Source organism: Sebastes fasciatus, chromosome 13 (assembly GCF_043250625.1).
Source record: "Sebastes fasciatus isolate fSebFas1 chromosome 13, fSebFas1.pri, whole genome shotgun sequence".
NCBI lineage: Eukaryota > Metazoa > Chordata > Actinopteri > Perciformes > Sebastidae > Sebastes > Sebastes fasciatus.
The window spans coordinates 31,397,530-31,420,174 of record NC_133807.1 but is presented as its reverse complement, the minus strand read 5'-3'; the positions used below and the strand labels follow the sequence as shown (position 1 = coordinate 31,420,174).

Below are 22,645 nucleotides of genomic sequence, written 5' to 3'. Positions count from 1 at the left end.
AACTGCCATTCACATAAAACTCGCGGGCCGAGGGCGCCTGGTTAGCTCAGTTGGTAGAGCGGGCGCCCATGTAACAAGACTTGGTCCTGACCGCGGCGGCCCGGGTTCGAATCCGGCCTGTGGCCCTTTCCGCATCCACTCTCTCTCTCCCCCCTTTCCAAGACTCTATCCACTGTCCTGTCAATAAAAATGAAAAAATGCCCCCAAAAAAAACTTTATATAAAACTTTATAAAAAAAAAAAAATTTGCGGGCCGCACTAACATTAAACTTTCATATCAAGGTGGGGGCCACAAAATATCGTCTTGCGGGCCGCAATTGGCCCGCGGGCCGCGAGTTTGAGACCCCTGTTATAGAGCCTCTGGATCAAACCAGGCTCACGAATTTACGATACGGAAACAATTCGACGCAACACCGGAACCGGAAATGGTGTGTCTGAACCGGAAATGGTCTGTCTTGTTAGCAATAGTGAGCAGTGCTCTAAACTAAAGGTCACCGCTCTCTGCGGTAGTTAATTCAGCAGACAGATGTTGGAGATGTTATATACAGTCTGTGGTATCCACGGGTGACGTTAGTTAGATACATTATTTAATATCTTCGTTTTTATGTCTTATAACACAAGAATAGAGGTTAGTTTAGATGAATGTTGAACACTGTGTGAGTCTTGTTCTGAGAGGAGAACAGGTGATGATGTCTGAGGTCAGAGACAACCTGTCCAACCAGGCAGAGGTGGAGACATGCAGAGACCAGGCAGAGGTGGAGACATGCAGAGACCAGGCAGAGGTTCAGACATGCAGAGACCAGGCAGAGGTGGAGACATGCAGAGACCAGGCAGAGGTGGAGACATGCAGAGATCAGGCAGAGGTGAAGACATGTAGTGAGCAGGCAGAGGTGAAGACATGCAGAGACCAGGCAGATGTGAAGACATGTAGTGAGCAGGCAGAGGTTGAGACATGCAGAGACCAGGCAGAGGTGGAGACATGCAGAGACCAGGCAGATGTGAAGACATGTAGTGAGCAGGCAGAGGTTGAGACATGCAGAGACCAGGCAGATGTGGAGACATGCAGTGAGCAGGCAGAGGTTGAGACATGCAGAGATCAGGCAGAGGTGGAGACATGCAGAGACCAGGCAGAGGTGGAGACATGCAGAGACCAGGCAGAGGTTGAGACATGCAGAGACCAGGCAGAGGTGGAGACATGTAGTGAGCAGGCAGAGGTGAAGACATGTAGTGAGCAGGCAGAAGTGGAGACATGCAGAGACCAGGCAGAGGTTGAGACATGCAGAGACCAGGCAGAGGTGAAGACATGTAGTGAGCAGGCAGAGGTGGAGACATGCAGAGATCAGGCAGAGGTGAAGACATGTAGTGAGCAGGCAGAGGTGAAGACATGCAGAGACCAGGCAGATGTGAAGACATGTAGTGAGCAGGCAGAGGTTGAGACATGCAGAGATCAGGCAGAGGTGGAGACATGCAGAGATCAGGCAGAGGTGGAGACATGCAGAGATCAGGCAGAGGTGAAGACATGTAGTGAGCAGGCAGAGGTTGGGGCATGCAGAGACCAGGCAGAGGTGGAGACATGCAGAGATCAGGCAGAGGTGGAGACATGCAGAGATCAGGCAGAGGTGAAGACATGTAGTGAGCAGGCAGAGGTGGAGACATGCAGAGATCAGGCAGAGGTGAAGACATGTAGTGAGCAGGCAGAGGTTGGGGCATGCAGAGACCAGGCAGAGGTGGAGACATGCAGAGACCAGGCAGAGGTGGAGACATGCAGAGACCAGGCAGAGGTGGAGACATGCAGAGACCAGGCAGATGTGGAGACATGCAGAGACCAGGCAGAGGTGGAGACATGCAGAGACCAGGCAGAGGTGGAGACATGCAGAGACCAGGCAGAGGTGGTGACATGCAGTGACCAGGCAGATGTGGAGACATGCAGAGATCAGGCAGAGGTGGAGACATGCAGAGACCAGGCAGAGGTGGAGACATGCAGAGACCAGGCAGAGGTGGAGACATGCAGAGACCAGGCAGAGGTAGAGACATGCAGTGAGCAGGCAGAGGTGGAGACATGCAGAGACCAGGCAGAGGTAGAGACATGCAGTGAGCAGGCAGAGGTGAAGACATGCAGAGACCAGGCAGAGGTAGAGACATGCAGTGAGCAGGCAGAGGTGGAGACATGCAGAGACCAGGCAGAGGTGGAGACATGCAGAGACCAGGCAGAGGTTGAGACATGCAGAGACCAGGCAGAGGTAGAGACATGCAGAGACCACGGTGGATGTGACCCTGTGAAATCTGCCTGTACTGAAGCTTCTGAGCCTGACCTGCAGCGGTAAGACTTTTACTTTCACACTCAATTAACTGACTCTTAATGTGGCACAATGATATGAGATCGATAAGCAAGTGATCTATATATCAACCAACATATCACCGGGTGCGAGCTGCCCAGCCGGCAGGAGCTGTACACCCAGCGGTGCCTCAGGAAGTCCCTGCTGGTGAGGAGGACTCTCACCAGCAGACTGAGGAGCAGTATTTTCCCCCAGGCCATCCGACTTTTAAATAGATAATTCATACGACACCTTCTCACACAAAAATATATCTTATACTGTATATGTTCTTAATGTATATGTTCTTAATGTATATGTTCTTAATATGCCCTTGTACAAAGTATTTCCTTTTATAATTGTAATATAACTTATTATTTTAAAGGGACTGTTTGTAAGAATCAAAATGCTTGTTAACAGCGACACCTGTGGCCGTTAAGTCAACGAAAGTCAGCGTCAGGCTCGCGCTTGTGCTCGCTCCAAATAGACATGAACGAGCATCGCTCAAAACAGTGAGTTGACACACGTCAGCTAAAACCACAATATCACTCTATATTTCAGCTGCTTGGCAGTAATGTTAGCTGACCAGACAAAGGTCTCTCCATGAATCAATGCTGATCCTAGTGTCGGCTTTTCCTGCTTCAGCGCAGGCTGAGGCAGTGGGGCTCCGCGGCGAGTAACGTTATCGTCTCCGCCCGCAGACGGAGTGAACAGGGAGACACCGGCACCCGGTCGGTAACGAGATGACAACGTTTCGTGCTGCGGAGCCCCGTCACTTCACAAGACACGGGAAACCTCTGTTGGTCTGGAGGAGCTGCAGCATTTATTTCTGCACAAACGTCCACTGTACATTCACTAGATATTCTCAGAGCTAAACTAACTCTTCTGCAGTGTGGAGTGAGCGCGCGTTCACGTCTAGAGGTGGAGCGAGTACACGAGAATGCGCGCAGTGTGAGTGAAGGCGAGCAGGCAGAGGAGCAGAGACTTCAGCCACACGCGAGCGCGCATGTGTCCCGACCCGGTACATTTATACGCTTAAAAAGTTACAAACGGTCCCTTTAATGGTGTTTCCCAGCAAAAAGCATTTCTCACGATTGTACCTGTATAACCGGCGTGACAATAAACATCTTGAATCTTGAATATCTTCCAGTGTTCTACCTGCTGGTCACCCATCCTCAGCAGACGCCAGCCCCACACCTCCTGCTGAGGCCAGTGGCTTGTTGTCATTACCATGGGAGGTGGTAACCCACATTGCCTCTCACCTTCCTGCTCAGTGCGTCATGACTGTGCTGCCAAAGGTTAGTTTTTAAACACTTTTTGATCCCATCACTTCCATAACATGCTTTTTTATCAGTTACAGATACGCTATCATCTGGATTCACATCCTTTTGATGTTGCTCCCTCGTTGTAGCAATCCATTTTTCAACTTCACTCATGAAATTACTGAATTGTTCCTCTTTTGGCCTGTACCAAAACCTTTGGTCAGCATCCTTTTCTTCTTCAGGTAACAGCAACAGTACATCCTCATTTGCATCAATAAACTCCTTTAGCAGTTTTGAGCATTCATACAAATTTTCATCAACAATTTCTGGACTCTCTTCATCTTTCATAAGTCCATTAATCTTATTTGTTTTTGATGTTAACTGTGACAGCTTAGATCGCCTTGCATTTATATGCCTGGTCAGTCGTTCTTCCAAACCTCTTCGCCTTTTCGGCTGATTTTCTTGCTAATTTGTGTTCACTGTATTTCTAAATGTGACATCTTTCTCTGTTCCACTGTATACTCCCTTTTTGCTTGACAATTAAAACACTAAAAAAAGCCAGTATAGTTTTCCAGAATCAACATGTATTATTAAAAGGTGCCCTGTGGAGTTTTACTGTAAACATACAAAAGTTATGTTTACATTGACTCATATTACTCAACATTGTGTTTATCCTTGAGGTCTAACAGATGTGATGATGGGTGTATTTTCTTCATCATAAAACATTTGCAAAGACTTTTTATTAGAAAGTATTTAAAACCTCACATTGTTTACAGTCATGGGCTGCTGTCGAACAGTATTTTTCTCCTGGGAAGGTTCCTAACGGAGTGAAATGACCCAGAAGTATCTGAGTAGCAGCCATGATAAAAGCTGTTTGAATCCTCTAAATGTTAAGCAAAGCTGCTTCAATGCTTCCTTTATTATCTCCTTTAGCATCGGATGCACTGGAGCATCCTTTACCAAAGGAAAGGAGAGAATACCGACCGCAACTTTTAAAGCGACGCACCATTCTGCCATTCATGATAACAAACGATATGCTTATCTTGCATATTATTTTCATACAGTCATATTTGGGATTCATGTTGATAAATATGAGAAGACAGTGACAACCATTTGGTTTCACTTATTTATTTATTTTGTACATGTAACAATTACCTCAGTAAAAAACAAAAAAGAATAATAAATAAAATGAACAATAAACATACAGCAAACTGTCAATAATCAACATAAATAAATATTACATGTCCGAGGAGTAGGAAGAAATACAGCCTACACAAATGGTCCTACACCTTCTCCATAACTCGAACAATTGACTCAATATTTATCATATATTCCTTTTTTTTATTTCAATTCCAACCTCGGTAATGAAGTGATATTTTTCACCGGACGTCCACGTAAGGTTAGATAATCATTTATTATATGTTGATGTAAAGTGTTCCAGCAGCAGAAGGACCTGCGGTATCTCTCTTTAACACACCGCGGGTGAAGCAGTTAGGAAAAGACTTCTTCTTCCCTGCCTTTGTTGGCACATTGCTCTGTTTCTTGCTGTGTTGAGATCAGTGGAATAGTTTGAAACAATTGGCAGGAATGTGCAACGTGTGGCGCACATGTGCATCCTCATGCATGTGTGTCCTTGCACTAGTGTGTCCACATCGCTACTAGAGGTCAGAAGCTCCACAGGGAACCTTTTAAGGCTTTATCAGACTAGCAGATATTGGAAATTTTCCCACTTCCTTCTCTTTATAGGTCTGTCATGCATTGGGTAATGTGGGTAAGGACAGCACCACTTGGCAGCTCCGGGCACACAGACTAATAGGATCCCGATCTGGCTTTCCAGTGGGGCCGAGGGAGGACTTTGACTGGTCCTCTGCCTGTCTGGAGATGGAGCAGCTGATAACATTCTGGAGAGGCCAAGCGCACCTTGTGGCCAGACAGACCCAAGAGGATGAGGAGGAAAGGGAACAAGTGAGGCAGCAGCAAAGGGCAGGGCAGGATGGGGAACCAGTTGCAGAAGGACAGGAAGATGGTAGAGAGGATGAGGTCGAAGGGGTGGGAGTGGAAGCGCAGGAGGTCGCGTATGGTGTTGATGAAGGGATGGAGGTGGCAATGGAAGGTGAGGATGATGAAATGCAGCCCGTCGTAGGTGGGAACCAACTGGCTATATTGAGAGAGGAGTTGGAAGAGAGAATGGTGGATGATGCAGCAGCACTAATGGAAGAAGAAAGGGACCACAGGATGGCGTGTGATGCCAATGAGGAGCAAGAGGGTTCTCTAAATCACCACGAGAACGTGGCAGACCCCAGGAATCTGGGTAATGGAAGACACGAAGAGATGGAGCAACCACCCCCAGCGCTGGAGTGCGTCACCCTACTTTCAGGCCACATTGCGCAGATCAACTCAGTCCTCCTTGTGGGGGGAGAAGGGGCAGTTTGTGCCACAGGCTCCAGAGACTGGAATGTTAAACTGTGGGATCTACAGGCAGCCTCTGGTGGCACATTGCTGCACACATTGGGAGGGCGGGGCGACTTCAGCACTCATCGGGGCTGGGCCTGGTGCCTGGCATCTCAGGGACCTCTGCTGGCCTCGGGGGGCTTCGACAGCACAGTGAGGCTGTGGGACCTACAGGCAGGTGGTGCAGAGAGGGGCCTGATCAGGACTGGGGCCGCTGTCCTCTGCTTGTCCTGTCAGACGGATGTATTGCTGGCTGGTACATTTAACAAGAGGGTCAGCATGTACGACACCAGAGGTGAGGGGGGTTTAGCATATAAAGTACATTTCAATTAAGTGGCTGAGTTTGCATAAAGTGCAAATAAAGGTCACTAGTTTTAACAATGGGATGCAAGAGCAGTGACACATAACTCTTAAATCAATAGTCTTACACACTTCCAAAATGTATTTTTGATAGCAGATTAAATCCCTTTCTGTTCTTCTTGACATCATTTTGTCTACAGCTGCTGAACCCCTGGTGAAGAGCCTCCGTCTCCATGGTAGCGCTGTAATGTGCCTAGCTGAAGATGACAAGTACATCATCTCTGGGAGTAAAGACTTCACTGTGGCGGTCTATGACCGTAGGGCAGGCAAGGTCTTGAAGAAACTAAAGGTAGACGCAAACACTCAGACACACAGGTCGTTTTTTTAAGTTTGTGTGCATATATGCTGACCTGTATACCATCCTAGACTAACTCCAACCAACCCCTCCATTTCTAGCTGAGCTCTTACCTGTATTCCATGAGCTACAGCGGCTGTGAAGTATGGGCAGGAGACAACAGCGGCATGCTCCACTCGTTTTCCATGCAGGCGGGGACCTTAAAACCGCTGTCCCAGTTTGATGTGGGACACACAGCTCTGGTCACTGGCATCCACAGGTCCACTGGAAGCCTCTACACCTGTTCATCTGATCGCACTGTGAAGGTAGGATGAGGCACATTCCTTGTTACTTTGCCCGTTTAACTAAGAGTCTAGGGGGCTGATCACACTGAGACGCGTCACCTGCAAAACCATTGTTTTCTTCTGGTACAGCGCACCATAGCCGTGCACTCCTCTCTTGTGCTGTGCATAAAAGTTAAAATACTCTCAACTTTTCAGTCACCTGGTGTGGAGTTGCACCGCTCGTCAGTGTCACACTTGGCCCAGGCAGCCATTCAAAATGCAAGAGGCGGGCTTTAATACTTAACCACTTCCTTCCTGTTTTGATGCCGGTGTTGTGTTAAATATTGTTGGGGGGTAGGGGGTATCATTTTAACAGGAGAGAAACACTATTCAACGGGGTAACAGACGTCGACATAACACCTGTAGATGTGGCAGGGCTAGCTAGTTAGCTGTTGGACTGTGAGAGGGAATTCATATCGCATGCTGTGATAGTTTCATGTAGGCTACTGCTGTTGAGAGAGATGGTGCCTTCGAATGAAACTCGTGAGCTCGTATTTACAGCATGGGAAGTCGTGTACACGATATGCTTGGCGTTCAAGTCGTGAGAACACCGCTGCTAAGCAACGGCAATAACAACGTTACTGTCGGCGTCTAGAAGACACAGAGGATAACAATTTAGCAAGCTAGCAAGCGGGTAACATAATGCAGGAAATGCAAAGACATAACAGAGGAGAAAGATGAGGTCGTTGGGAATATCAACATTTTCCTCAGACATATTAAAAAATATAAAAACAATATACGACTAAAATTACAATATATTAACTTATTATGCATCGAAAAATGAACTTCCATGTCCTCCGCCGTTTCTGACAACGTCAACAAACACGTCACAAGTCCTGAACTCTGAGCTTTCAGAAACTTTCCACTTCCGAGGTCGTGAATACGACAAGAGGGAGGCGTTCATATGGACTCTTCTCTTAAACAACACCACATTTGAAGGCACCAAGAGAGAGACCACATTTTTCCGTTAATCACATTTGATGGCCCCGGTTGCGCACGCAGCCCCGCTCCACAGGCGCACCACGCTGCTTTACCAGACGCGCTTTGCCGCGGTGTTTTTGAAGCGTTCACGCTCGTCTCGGTGTGATCAGCCCCCCTGCTTTTCTTAATTGATCAAATGCTGCACTTTAATGTCTTTTGATTGTTTTTATTATCATTTCAATGTTTTTCTTTTAACTTATACTTTTATATTCTTTTATTAGTTTTTTTTATCTTATGCACTTTGTGCTCTTTTATCTTGCTTTTATATATAAATAAAGCACTTTGAATTGCCTTTGTGTATGAAATGTGCTATATAAATAAACTTGCCTTGCCTTGAAGTTATAATTTCTTGTTTGTATTGCAGGTACATATCCCCTGTGCTCCTCCGAGGACATTATGTACAATGCGTCACCAGAGTGGAGTCAGTGGGGTTAGTGCTTCGTACCACAACGTACAAATTATTAAAATGTAGAATTGTTTACTTTTTGAAGATGAAACTGTAACTTTAATTATATGCTCCAGGCTCATTCTCATTTTTGAAATGTGTTTTCTCTCCTTGTGTCTTCACTCTCTCTCACCCGTACTCCGCCTGTCTGTCTTCAACCGTCAGCTGAGCGTGGAGGCTGGAGTCTTCGCTGTAGCCGCGGGGGATGTGTCCGTGAGTGTGGAAGTCTGGAGGCCCAGAAAATGAAAGAGCAAGACCCGCAAACTATGTGGCAAGACGTGGAAGCAGGTGGCGACGAGACCTGAAGCATTTTTCAATTTGAAACAACATGACACTAAAATAAAGTGATTGGAAATGAAGACAGTTTTTGCTACAAATGGCCAGACATATTACTTTTTTGCAATACACAACACAAATGTTGGAAATATTCACTACCAGTTGTTTAAAGGTTCTGTTTGTAACTTCTTACACGTATAAATCATTGCGGCTCGGTGTCCCATGCGCGCTCGCGTGTGGCTACGCTGTTTAGACTCAGACTCCAACACAAACTACACGGAAACACCAAAATCGCAAAGTTCTATCTAGTGAAGCCCGTCTGTTAAACAGTGTTGGCCGCGGTCGGAGGACGCGGGGGAGACCGTAGCTTTGGTCTCCAGGGCCGGAGTCTCTGCTGTACTCTGCTCCTCTGCCTGCTTGCCTTCACTCACACACCGCGCTCGTTCTCGCTCTCGCTCTCGCCACTCTCACGTGCATGCGCTCACACTACTGTAGGGATTTGGCAGTAACAGGTTTTGGTTATTAGCAAATTAATTAATAAATAATAATAGAATTATTAATATTAATAAAAATGATCAATAAACATCAATAATAAACGGGGCACCACCCTGGAATCAGGGACCAATAACCAAAACGTTAATATAGTCTCATTATATATGCTAAACTATCAATTTGGAACATTGATTAATAATTAAATTAATAACTATTACCAAAATAGATAGTAACGGTGGAAGGATATCGGAGTTCTTGACATAGCAGAGGTTGGCATTATTCACTCTTGTACAACATTAAACAGACCAGCATGTATATTCCACAAACATTTATTTACAAGATAATAAAGGTTTAAAACACAATATTAATCTAACTAAATAACTAAACTAAACAAACCAAACAAAGTGTATAAGCATGCGTGTGTGTGTGGGTGTGTGTGTGAGAGAGAGAGAGAGAGAGAGAGAGAGAGATAATCGCTCCAATACTTCTTCCCAGCTCACCTCCACAGGTCATGAGAGGTGAGGAGAAGGTGAAGAAAGAGGAGGAACAAAGACATTCCTCTGGTTTTGTCCTGGGTGAATTTCACACCTATGTGTGAATGCTACAGTAGCCAATGGCTACTGTAGCATTCAGAAGCGTGGTTCATTGTCTTTGCCACCAGTAATGGTGGGTCCCTACACTCCACACTGCAGAAGAGTTAGTTTAGCTCTGAGGATATCTAGTGAATGTACAGTGGATGTTTGTGCAGAAATAACTGCTGCAGCTCCTCCAGACCAACAGAGGTTTCCCGTGTCTTGTGAAGTGACGGGGCTCCGCAGAGAGAAACGTTATCGTCTCTGACCAAAACTCCGGCGTCTCCCCCGTTCCCTCCGGCCGCGGTCGGGAGGCTGAGGCAGGAAAAGCCAACACTAGGATCAGCATTGATTCATGGAGAGACCTTCGTCTGGTCAGCTAACATTACTGCCAAGCAGCTGAAATATAGAGTGATATTGTGCTTTTAGCTGACGTGTGTCGCCTCACTGTGTTGACCGATGCTCGTTCATGTCTATGTAGAGCGAGCGTGAGCAACAGGACGCTGACTTGCGTTGACTTGACGGCCACAGGTGTCGCTGCTTACAAGCAATTTCTGATTCTTACAAACAATCCCTTTAATTTAGCAGTAATGCATTATTAATTATTTTTCTTTCTTCTTGTGTTGATACTGTCATATGGTCGAGGTGAGGTTGGTTCTATAACCTTGTTCGATCCTGTCCAGAGATTTCTCTGTATGTATTTCAGTGTGTTTACTGGTAATGTTCGTCTCATGCACATATTATTTACCTTTTTGTGCCAGCTGTCAAAGACACTGCGTTTGAAGACGTTCGTCTCTCCTCTTTTAATTGTTGTGCATTCAAACAGCGGGGAACCTAGTTTACAGTAACGCAATATCTCTGAATCCATTACAGTGACTGACATTGTACCAATAACATCACTTACTTGTCACGTACGGTGAAATACTCGTATCCCAGCCGTCTGTGACACACCGATTGTATTTGTAAAGCTATTTATTTGAACACATTCCTCAGTGCTAATCAGTATGATCTTTTTGTAGGTATGTCTGCCTTGTTTGTGTGTGTGTGTGTGTGTGTGTGTGTGTGTGTGTGTGTGTGAGAGAGAGTTTAAAAACAATTTAATTGCTTAGACGAGTCTAACTATAAATCAGCTGCACAATGCTTGACAGATGGATCTATTTCCACAGAAGATGCCATTAAATGGCCTGGAAATCTATCTAGTGTGTGAATTATTGTCAGAATGTGTTCACTGCCCTGTGGGGAGTTATGATGGGAGCTTTGTGCTGGATGTTTGAACAAACCCGTGGGCACACTGCCCGCATCAGGAGAGCGTGGCGTCTGCGTCGCGTCGTGGCTGCGTGATGCAGGAGTCTGTGCAAAGAAAAAACGCCTGAGGGCTTTTATTTACAAGTTTACTTAACTTTACTTTTTTTCATCTCCGTAACATATTCTACAGATAAACCTAGAAACTGTAGTAAAGTCTTGCTGGTATGATGTTAATATACTAGATCACTTTCACTGTCTGTGACATATTCTACAGATGTCTAGACATGTAAACTGTATTATGTATCTGATATGATATCCATATACTGTCAATAGATCACCTTCACTGTCTGTTGCTGCTGGGACACGCAGCCGAGACGCGAGCGGCTCGCGTGTAAAATAGACGCGCGTCTATTAAAAAAGGCCTTTAAGTCCAAAAATGGGTAACTATTTACAAATGCGAAACCATTATCTGTACTTTTCACTTTTCACTTTTTTTTACTTTTTGTACTTTATTGTCAATAAACTGGGACTTAATCTGTGTGTTCAGCAAACTCTCAATGTTTGCTTTTTGCTCAGCAAACTTCCGTTACACAGATTAGACCAGCACCCTCTGTGATCCTCGGCAGTACGAAACTTTAATATGAGTCATTTTCTCGTTTCTGTAACTATGGATTTAATCAAATAAAATCTGTGTAACTCAGCAAACTTTCAATGTTTGCTTTAGCTCAGCAAACATCTGTTGCGGCCTACAATAGATGTAAACCAAGTAGCAGATTAATTGCCATACAAGAAGGATGATCTTGTTCACATTTGGCGGTATAAAACCTGTGGTTGTACTCTGACAGGAGTCGTCCGTATGTCAGTCTGTTCCTGTGTCGCGCGTCTCTACTCAGGACTGTCAAAGCAGCACACAGCTCTTCTTATCTTTGAAAGGATTGGACGAGGCAGCGATGCCGGTGAGCAGAGGGTCACTGCGCCTGTGGTCCTGACAGTACCGGACCAAGTCTGCTGCTGTCAGGGAGATCTGCTGGGTTAAAGGTGGACAGGGTGGCATCACAGGATTCCAGACATTGTAATGCTGAAGTAATCATGTAATAATAGAGACATATCAGTACACTCCATGTATTCTGGACATCTTCAGTTTGGGTGTATGATGAATCTATCATGCACAACAGAGTATTCAGACTCTTACATACCTTTATTCTCTCCATGCTTGCCTCCACCCGAAGTTGATCCACCAGTTTTTGTGCCTGAATAACACTGCTGCTGCTGCTGCTGCTGCTGCTGCACATCTTTCCTGACATTGCCCTTCAGTAGAAAGACTCTCAACCACTCCAAAACCCTGCTATCTGGACCCCCTCAAAACCAAAAGTAGCAGCAGGACGATGATTTTTAGAGCAGTATTTTACCCCAAATCCAAAAGAGTCTGCACAGGTTGTTACAGGAGTGTGGTCAGAGAAGCTCCTGACTTTCCTTTTTCACCTGTGCCCCCCCCTTTTTATTCACTGTTGAGGGCAGTTCAAAGGCTCTGTGATACTAAAGGTCATACAGTACAGTGGTGGAAATGTCACAAACATCACACATCACTGATGAAAAGATTATTGGCTATATGCTTCAGGGATGCCTTCTGCCTTTACGTTTTTAAGCTGTTTGCTTTAAAGGTGCAGCTGACTTGGCCAGAAACACAGGATTGCATGTTTATGCAATAATAGAAAAGGTGGAATATTTGAAGTCTTTATTAATCTGGTTAAATGTGTTTCCATTGTTTTGGAACGTATAGCCTACTACTGGAAATGCTGTAATGTTTACTTGTATACATTTAGCTGAAAGCTGCAGTTTCCTGTTACATTGTAGAGTGACATTTTACCTGCTAAACACATAATGAGCTGGTAATATGTCACGCACTGTTAAAGTGCAACCAGCAACCAGTATATGGAGTAATTTAAACCACCTTTGTCCAGCCTCAGTAGCCTCCGAGGTGCAGGTTTGAGCATCACACTGTTGTGTGCGATAATGTAACTAGAACCATTCAATTAGTACAATTTACTCCATATAAATAATATTAAATAAGTTTACATAAAAAAGCACATTTAGGAGTAAGTCAAATGTGGTATTCACACTTTGATATAAAGGATTTCAGTACTTCTTCCAACCCCGGATTAACATATGCTAATTTTAATGTTCAATATTAACTGAATAAGGTAAATAAAATAAATTGTTTAGGAGTATAATCATAAAATAACTCTGACTATAGTTTTGGTTTTGACCAGACTATATGGGGATTTGCACAGAAATACAGTTTGGTCATGTTTGTCCCTCTGGACGAGGAGGAGAACCTGCAAACAGCTGTCTCTGGTACCTGTGTGCAGCCTGCAGGAGGGGGAGGGGCCTAAACATTTGGCCCCACCCACTTTGATTTGATTGGTCTAACTGTTGAATGTGGGCGGGGTTAAATGTTGATTTCATTGGTTTGGACTTGGTTGTGGGCGGAGGTTGGGACCCACGTGTTGTTTATAAATGCAAATCTTTTCTAACCATCTATCTTGTGTCCGGTGACAGACGATTACTACATCAGCATCTTCATCATGATCTCTGTTGAAGAAAAGGTTTGTTTTTTCATTTACAATTTTTTGTTTTATGCTCAGCAGCTGGGAAGCTCAGTGAAGGCTCAGATCATCAAGGCTCCTTGGTGATAACCTCATCACTAACATGCTCTTTGTGTCTTTTGCAGAAGAGGATGGTGGCTAAGATCCCTGCTATTGTCTGGCAGTCCACCCATGCGCCCAGTGGTGAGCTCCCAGAAGGCATGACAAAGATCAGAGGCTACGACTTCAACCAGGGAGCTGATCTCCAGGGAGTGATGAAGTCCTCCATCTCCACGGGCTTCCAGGCCAGCAGCGTGGGCCAGGCCATCGACACGATCAACCTCATGGTGAGAGGATGGGAAGCTGATCTTTACAAATAACACATTTTCTCATTTTGGTTTGATTTACTCCACTTTTTGAGATATTTGTCTCTCTGATTTCTTCCTACCCAACACAGTGGAGGTGAATGGGATTTCATTGGTAGGGCTTACAGTAGGCTACTAAGTATAAAATGCATTTCCTGCTGAAAATGCGTTGGAATGCTGACAACTGAAATTAATTGAGAAACATTGCTGAAAATACGGAACTGAATTGTAAAACTGGCAGAGCTGAAAGCTGAGCTGCACGACCCCCCCCAAAAAGATAAAGCTGAAATACATTGTTCGAAAAGCTATACTGTAATATTGCCAAAAGTGGAAGTTGACATTAACTCGTTAGACAGAAAATAGTTTTTGGGTGGAGTGAACCTTTAAAACTGTAAATTGTAAAACAGGAAGTAGTATTTGGCTGGAATAAACTTTTAGAATTATAAGTGCTTGGACAGAAAGTAGTATTTTGGCCGAATAAACCTTTAAAAATTATAAGTTTTTAGACAGAAAATGGTATTTAGGTGGAAGGTAGCAGTAGTAGTAGTAGTAGTAGTAGTAGTAGCAGTAGTTGCAGTACTAGTAGCAGAAAGAGCAGCAGCAGGAGCAGCAGTAGTAGTAGCAGAAGGAGCAGCAGCAGTAGTAGCAGCAGCAGTAGTAGTAGCAGAAGGAGCAGCAGCAGGAGCAGCAGTAGTAGTAGTAGCAGTAGTTGCAGTACTAGTAGTAGTAGTAGCAGTAGTTGCAGTACTAGTAGCGGAAAGAGCAGCAGCAGGAGCAGCAGTAGTAGTAGCAGAAGGAGCAGCAGCAGTAGTAGCAGCAGCAGTAGTAGCAGAAGGAGCAGCAGCAGAAACAACAGTAGTAGTAGCAGAAAGAGCAGCAGCAGGAGCAACAGTAGTAGTAGCAGACGGAGCAGCAGGAGCAACAGTAGTAGTAGCAGCAGGAGCAGCAGGAGCAACAGTAGTAGTAGCAGACGGAGCAGCAGGAGCAACAGTAGTAGTAGCAGAAGGAGCAGCAGCAGGAGCAACAGTAGTAGTAGCAGCAGGAGCAGCAGCAGCAGTAGTAGTAGCAGACGGAGCAGCAGGAGCAACAGTAGTAGTAGCAGCAGGAGCAGCATTAGCAACAGTAGTAGTAGCAGACGGAGCAGCAGGAGCAGTAGTAGTAGCAGTAGTAGTAGCAGAAGGAGCAGCAGCAGTAGTAATAGCAGCAGAAGGAGCAGCAGCAGCAGTAGCAGCAGCAGTAGTAGTAGCAGAAGGAGCAGCAGCAGTAGTAATAGCAGCAGAAGGAGCAGCAGCAGCAGTAGTAGTAGCAGAAGGAGCAGCAGCAGTAGTAATAGCAGCAGAAGGAGCAGCAGCAGCAGTAGTAGTAGCAGAAGGAGCAGCAGCAGTAGTAATAGTAGCAGAAGGAGCAGCAGCAGCAGTAGTAGTAGCAGAAGGAGCAGCAGCAGTAGTAATAGCAGCAGAAGGAGCAGCAGCAGCAGTAGGAGCAGCAGTAATAGCAGCAGAAAGAGCAGCAGGAGCAGTAGTAGTAGCAGAAGGAGCAGCAGGAGCAGTAGTAGTAGCAGAAAGAGCAGCAGTAATAGTAGTAGTAGTAGTAGTAGTAGTAGTAGTAGCAGTAGTAGTAGCAGAAGGAGCAGCAGTAATAGTAGTAGTAGTAGTAGTAGTAGCAGTAGTAGTAGCAGAAGGAGCAGCAGTAATAGTAGTAGTAGTAGTAGTAGTAGTAGTAGTAGCAGTAGTAGTAGCAGAAGGAGCAGCAGTAATAGTAGTAGTAGTAGTAGTAGTAGTAGTAGTAGCAGTAGTAGTAGCAGAAGGAGCAGCAGTAATAGTAGTAGTAGTAGTAGTAGTAGCAGTAGTAGTAGCAGAAGGAGCAGGAGCAGAAAACCACTGCTGAAAGTTTGCAGAAGTAGTTGGAGTCCAAAAATGTAAGGACGAAATAGAAGAAGTTGAAGAAGAAACCTTAGAAGAACAATAGTGGGATTCCCACAATAATTACAACAAGAAACAAAAGTCCTTGTTAGTCTGGAAAAAATTACACACCTCACTGTAATCGGTTTCTTTATTTCTTTTATTTTTGGCCTTTATTTTTCCAGATTTACAGGATTACGGTTTCTTGAAAGAGAGATTTTTTTTGTAAGTAATTTGTCGATGTTATAAACACAACAAACACAAAGTTGCATTCACCTGCATTGTATCGGGGGGGAGGCAGAAATCTCAGAGTTGGATATCTTAAAACCTGGGCATAAAACGAAAACTGTCTGCATGGCTAAATACCAGTAGAGGTAAACATGTTGTTTGAGCCTCTGATCAGTCTGTTTATGATATTTGGTAGTGTTGACCATTGTTGTCTAATGACTCCACGCCCACAGATAGAGAAGCGTCGTGAGCCAGTGGAGAAGGATGAAAAAAAAGAGGCTGAAACGCCCGAAGAACACCGCAACAAGCTGGGCTGCACCATCTTCCTGGGTTACACCTCCAACATGATCAGCTCCGGAGTCAGAGAGACCATCCGCTACCTGGCACAGCACAAAATGGTACAAATGTATAAACTCGTCATCTAAAACAATGAACTGATCCGACAGCGTGGACTAGTGTATCAGAACCTGTCTTGTCACTCTGTGTTAGGTGGATGTGATCGTAACCATAGCTGGAGGCATAGAGGAGGATTTCATCAAGTGTTTCGCTGACACATTCTTGGGAGACTTCAGCCTGGCTGGCAAGGACCTCCGCCAGAAGGGCATCAACAGGTAGATACACCTCTCACATTCACATCCTCAGAATGATGCTGGTCAGGGTGCATTTTCTCATCTTTTTTAGGGTGGTCGAGGGGGTCTTTAGGGGGAGATAGCAGGTCAACAGTAAATGCCACATAGAAGTGTTGTACATCATCTGATAACTGGGAACATGAAGATTAATTTGAGATGCAGCTCAGCACTGTGTGTCAAGTTGTTCCAGTCATGCATCAGAAATAAACATGAACTGATTCATTAATTAAAATACATTTTGAAAGTGTATAAAGGTGTAGAACATTATAATAAAAGTATATGATGGTCATCCCCATGCTCTATTATGTCTCATACATTTTTGCAACAACGTTTGGGTTGATTCCATTTGTTACACAGATTTGGTGCTAAATTTAACCATTTATTTTTACTACTGGAGAATTGATAAAAATGATCAATAATCCCTCCAAAATACCACATTAAGACACCAAGACCTTGAGGAACACCGAACACAGAAAAAGACATGCTGCGATTTGGTTTCAAAAACTTTTGACATTTTGAGATATTTGCAAGAATTGCATTTCTCAGTGATTGGATGGCGAGCACTGTTGCGTAAACTGCTCAGAAACTGCCTTATTGTCAATCTAGCTAGGAAAGCCATCCATCCTCTGAATGCTCTAGGTCTCTAGTTTGATCCTTCCATCCTCTGAATGCTCTAGGTCTCTAGTTTGATCCATCCATCCTCTGAATGCTCTAGGTCTCTAGTCTGATCCTTCCATCCTCTGAATGCTCTAGGTCTCTAGTTTGATCCATCCATCCTCTGAATGCTCTAGGTCTCTAGTCTGATCCATCCATCCTCTGAATGCTCTAGGTCTCTAGTTTGTGGCTGTAAAGTTTCATGAGGCTGTGATTATCCTAGAGGTCACCACAGGTCATTTTATACTGTGAGGTCAAGTTGCAAACAATTGTCATCAAGACTGTTTAGGGACCCCAGTAGGCAGAAATATTCAAACACACCATTTTAGAACAGTTAGTATCAGATATTAGAATAATTCATACTGAATGGTTTTTGCCACAAACTGCATGTGATTATCATAAAGTGGGCATGTCTGTAAAGGGGAGACTCGTGGGTACCCATAGAACCCATTTTCATTCACATATCTGGAGGTCAGAGGTCAAAGGACCCCTTTGAAAATTGCCATGCCAGTTTTTTTCAGCAAAATAGAGCGTAACTTAGTAGCATTCTTCCCAATCTGCTAGCATGACATGATTGGTACCAATGGATTCGGTTTTCTAGTTTCATATGATATCAGTAACTTCACTCTAGACGGCGGCGCCCTCAAGGAGTGGAAGAGGTTAATTTAATTTCCGGGGACATTTTACCCCCCAAAAAGGCCCTGGTCCGGGGGGTAGTACTTTCTGAAAGTAACAGGAACTTTTGTGGTGGAGTTTGCAGGGATGACCATCGCTGACTGGTCAAACACACACACAGCGCCGCTGGTTCAACTCATGTGCAGCTTCATTCATAAAACAAGGAAGTACTCAAGTATTAACATAGGACCATTTTAGGACAAGGGGAGAATATTTCTCTTTGTCTGATAACATTAAAAGTAAAGTTAGGCTCTGCTGTCGACCTCTGAGAGATAAAAAGAGACAGATCACGAGGGCGATGGGTAGAAGAGACAGACAGAGCAGCGGTGCTGGGAATGACATCAAACACTCTTAGTTTCATTTTCCTCCTCTGCATTTCATTCATTACATCCAACGTGCGTCAGTAAATACTATGCAGCAGTACATGTCGTGGCAGTGAGCAACACATAAGGTTTATTTCTTTTCTCAAAGTGTTTTTTTAGATGTTACGGGCGGGCACACTGAACTGCAGGCTGCAGTGTGTTTACGCCTGCGACCACCGGCAGCCTTCGTCCCGTGACATGTTGCTTTTTCATATGTCAGCGGACTAATTTGCCTAATCCTCTCTGGTCTTTAATTCGCTATGGAAACACAGACAACAGTGGGCTGAAGGAACCTTTTAGTTCCTTGAAAAGTAGTCCAGGGACTAAAATTATCAGGAACTTCTTAGTGGTGGAAACCCAGCTTTATTTATCAGATTCCCTAACTTGTTTATTTACATCTGCTCCCTGTTAAACCCCTTCATCTGCCCCTCTTCCTCTGTCCTTGCTGGATGTAGGATAGGGAATATGTTGATACCCAATGACAACTACGACATCTTTGGAAACTGGATGATACCCATTCTGGACCAGATGCTGGAGGAGCAGAAGACACAGGTGGGTCTCTCTTATTAGCAGTACTTGTTAGTCTGATGTCCTCACATAAAACACAGCTGTGCTGTCAGGATGTTCCAAACTCTGCTTTTATAATATTGTCTATATCATGTAGTGTGTACTTTTTTTTTTTAAATTTCAGGGCACAATTTGGACTCCCTCTAAAATGATCCATCGGTTTGGCAAGGAGATCAATAACCCTGACTCTGTCTACTACTGGGCGTACAAGGTGAGTCCTAGTTCATATTGGTAATGTATAACATCATAAGGGAACCACAAAATGAAGTTCTGCTTTGTTACTCACTTCATCCTGCTTCCCAGCCTCACTAACTCTGTTCATTTTGTAGGTACAGTGTATTTTTTTTATCATTAAATGTTCCGTATTATGTTCTGTTTCAGAATAACATCCCAGTGTTCTGTCCTGCTCTGACAGACGGCGAGATGGGCGACATGCTTTACTTCCACTCTTACACTAACCCTGGCCTGGTTGTGGACATAGCACAAGGTAAAAGCTGCAGAACAGGATCACTGCAGCCGTCTCAGTGTTATCTGTTGGTCATATCATGAATGTGGACTTTTATTGCAGATGTTCGCAGGATCAACAACCAGGCAGTGTATGCTAACAGTACGGGACTCATCATCCTGGGAGGAGGACTGGTCAAACATCACATATGCAATGCTAATCTTATGGTAACTAACTTCATCGAGCACTCGTACGTGACGTCACATCAGAAGCTTTATTTGAGTATTTCCATTTCATGTTCCTTCATACTTCTATTCCTCCACAATTCAGAGGGAAATATCAATAGTGGTTTCTATTCCACTTCATTGATTTAACAGCTTTAGTTACAAGTTACTTTCCACATTAAGATTTTACATGTAAATAATATTATGAGCCTATAAAATAAGATGCATTGTTATAGATTAAACTAACCAACAGTAGCTATATGAAAGTTAAAATGTGTTCCTCTTCCAACTAGAACAGTAAAATGCTACTTTTACTTGTAATGGAGTATTTTTATATAGCAGTATTGCTACTTTTACATAGGTAAAGGATACTTCCTCCACTACTGCGGACATTTTGTGTGATAATAAACTTTGATTCTAGATGGACATTCAGCTGTCACACAGAATAGCAACTGTCAAAATACACAAGGCAGCAAAGCAAACCTCCTCAAAACCTAATTCAACAACAACATGCAACAGCAGTTCCTTGTTCTGACACAGCGTCTGTCCTCTGTCTCCTTCCAGAGGAACGGAGCTAACCACGCCGTGTTTGTGAACACGGGTCAGGAGTTCGATGGCTCCGACTCTGGAGCCAGACCTGATGAGGCCATATCCTGGGGCAAGATCAGAATAGATGCCAAACCCGTGAAGGTACTGAGGATTTATACCAGCAAGACTAATGTCAACATAATAGTTATTATTTATTACAATTATATCAGATAGCGTTTTATTAGAAGTTATTTTGAGATGTATTCCCTTCTTCTGCTTCACTTTCATATATTTCCCAGGTGCCTTTTGGCAGCCCCTAGATAATGCACCTCACTAGATAATGCACCTCACTAGATAACGCACCTCACTAGATAATACACCTAACTAGATAATACATCAAACTAGATAATACACCTAACTAGATAATACATCAAACTAGATAATGCACCAGACTAGATAATACACCTCACTAGATAATGCACCAGACTAGATAATACACCTAACTAGATAATACACCTCACTAGATAATGCACCAGACTAGATAATACACCTAACTAGATAATACACCTCACTAGATAACACACCTCACTAGATAATGCACCTCACTAGATAACACACCTCACTGGATAATGCACCTCGATAGATAATGCACCTCGCTAGATAATGCACCTCACTAGATAACGCACCTCACTAGATAACACACCTCACTGGATAATGCACCTTGATAGATAATGCACCTCGCTAGATAACACACCTCACTAGATAATGCACCTCACTAGATAACACACCTCACTGGATAATGCACCTCGATAGATAATGCACCTCGCTAGATAATGCACCTCACTAGATAATGCACCAGACTAGATAATACACCTAACTAGATAATACACCTCACTAGATAATGCACCTCACTAGATAACGCACCTCACTAGATAACACACCTCACTGGATAATGCACCTTGATAGATAATGCACCTCGCTAGATAACACACCTCACTAGATAATGCACCTCACTAGATAACACACCTCACTGGATAATGCACCTCGATAGATAATGCACCTCGCTAGATAATGCACCTCACTAGATAATGCACCAGACTAGATAATACACCTAATTAGATAACACACCTCACTGGATAATGCACCTCGATAGATAATGCACCTCGCTAGATAATGCACCTCGCTAGATAATGCATCTCACTAGATAACGCACCTCACTAGATAACGCACCTCACTAGATAACGCACCTCACTGGATAATAATTAATAATTGAAATCTACCCCACTAAATAACAGTTTTGGTCCAGAAATTAGGTTCTATGTCAGTAGCTGTTCATATAACACACTTTAAAAATCGGCATAGCATCAATGATGCATGACGTATGACAAAAGGCATTAACTTCCATTCAGATATAACCTAAAGCTGACAAACTGCATTTTTTAAATTTGACATTGTATTAAATTTTAAGGGAGAAAAATATGTTTGGAAATGATTTTATAGCACATCAGAATTGGTAACCAGGTGAGGAGGAAAAAAGGATGTTTTTAACACCTTTGGCATGCAGGTGGCAGTGTCTGCACAGTGTTTGATCCAAGGGGCGCAGTGTGGCATCAAAGCACTCAAAAACATAAATATGAAAAGCAGGAAACTGGAATCAGTTTAGTGTACTGAAGTGTGCAACACACAACAAAAATAACGTTACAGATAACACTGCTCCATTCTCTGTTCCCAGGTGTATGCAGATGCCACTTTAGTCTTCCCTCTGATCGTGGCCGAGACCTTCGCTCTCCACGCCGACAAGCTGACTGCCGAAGAGAAAACCGAGTAGCATTGCATTGTATACAATGCTGCAATTGAAAACCTCATTTAATGGGGGTCAGTGGTGAAGGGTTTCCTGTCTTTATGCTTTCCATGACAAGATTTACCTGTTAAAAAAAGCACAGTTCTTTTCTCTCCATTCAGATAGCTGAAATAGTATGGGGCAGCATGCTATTGCATGTACCAAAGAGACTGTCTACAGTATAATACATCAGGTTTTAGCCGTGCGCATGTGTGTGTGTGTGTGTGTGTGAGAGAGCGAGAGAATAAATATACACTCATGAGGCAATGTTATTTAAGCTCAGTTGACCTTACTGTCACTGTTACATGATGAAAAACGTGAATGTTTAACTTAATAAATCATAAATGAATAATTTCTTCCAGTTACAAATAGTCTTTGTGCAGTAGGTCTGTGTGAGAAGATCAAAAGGGGTCCATCATGTGTATAAATATGCGGCCTGTAAAACGCTATAAATGGGAGAAAATGGGAGAAAATGGCACATTGAAGTAAAAATGGCTGACTTCCTCTTGGGTTTTGGGTATACCTCCGCATCTGGTCAACCTGCTAGGAGGAGTACATTAAAATATAAAACATGTCATTTCCTGTTGCCATTAGGGGGCGCTATGAGTGTGACTCAATATGGAGATGTA

General features: G+C 43.9%; 3 protein-coding genes across 3 annotated transcripts; 2 read left to right on the top strand and 1 right to left on the bottom strand.

Moving 5' to 3' along the window:
- The first annotated feature begins 688 nt into the window (after positions 1-688).
- LOC141781562 (uncharacterized) lies at positions 689-8,781 on the top strand. Its single transcript, XM_074657377.1, has 7 exons — positions 689-2,319; positions 3,462-3,609; positions 5,320-6,319; positions 6,525-6,673; positions 6,781-6,984; positions 8,348-8,413; positions 8,594-8,781. The coding sequence occupies exons 1-7, from the start codon at positions 689-691 to the stop codon at positions 8,672-8,674; spliced, it is 3,279 nt and encodes a 1,092-aa protein (XP_074513478.1). The 3' UTR covers positions 8,675-8,781.
- A 2,746-nt stretch (positions 8,782-11,527) lies between these two features.
- Positions 11,528-22,432, top strand: LOC141781294 (deoxyhypusine synthase-like). The gene is made up of 10 exons (XM_074656933.1): positions 11,528-13,619; positions 13,745-13,945; positions 16,326-16,490; positions 16,582-16,703; positions 18,868-18,964; positions 19,104-19,190; positions 19,361-19,466; positions 19,548-19,651; positions 20,213-20,338; positions 21,909-22,432. Exons 1-10 carry the CDS (start codon positions 13,599-13,601, stop codon positions 22,002-22,004), a joined length of 1,125 nt encoding a protein of 374 aa, XP_074513034.1. The 5' UTR covers positions 11,528-13,598; the 3' UTR covers positions 22,005-22,432.
- On the bottom strand, positions 11,912-12,317 carry LOC141781300 (guanine nucleotide-binding protein G(I)/G(S)/G(O) subunit gamma-12-like). Its single transcript, XM_074656947.1, has 2 exons — positions 12,210-12,317; positions 11,912-12,037 (listed from the first exon to the last, which is right to left on the bottom strand). The coding sequence occupies exons 1-2, from the start codon at positions 12,315-12,317 to the stop codon at positions 11,912-11,914; spliced, it is 234 nt and encodes a 77-aa protein (XP_074513048.1).
- Positions 22,433-22,645: the final 213 nt, after the last annotated feature.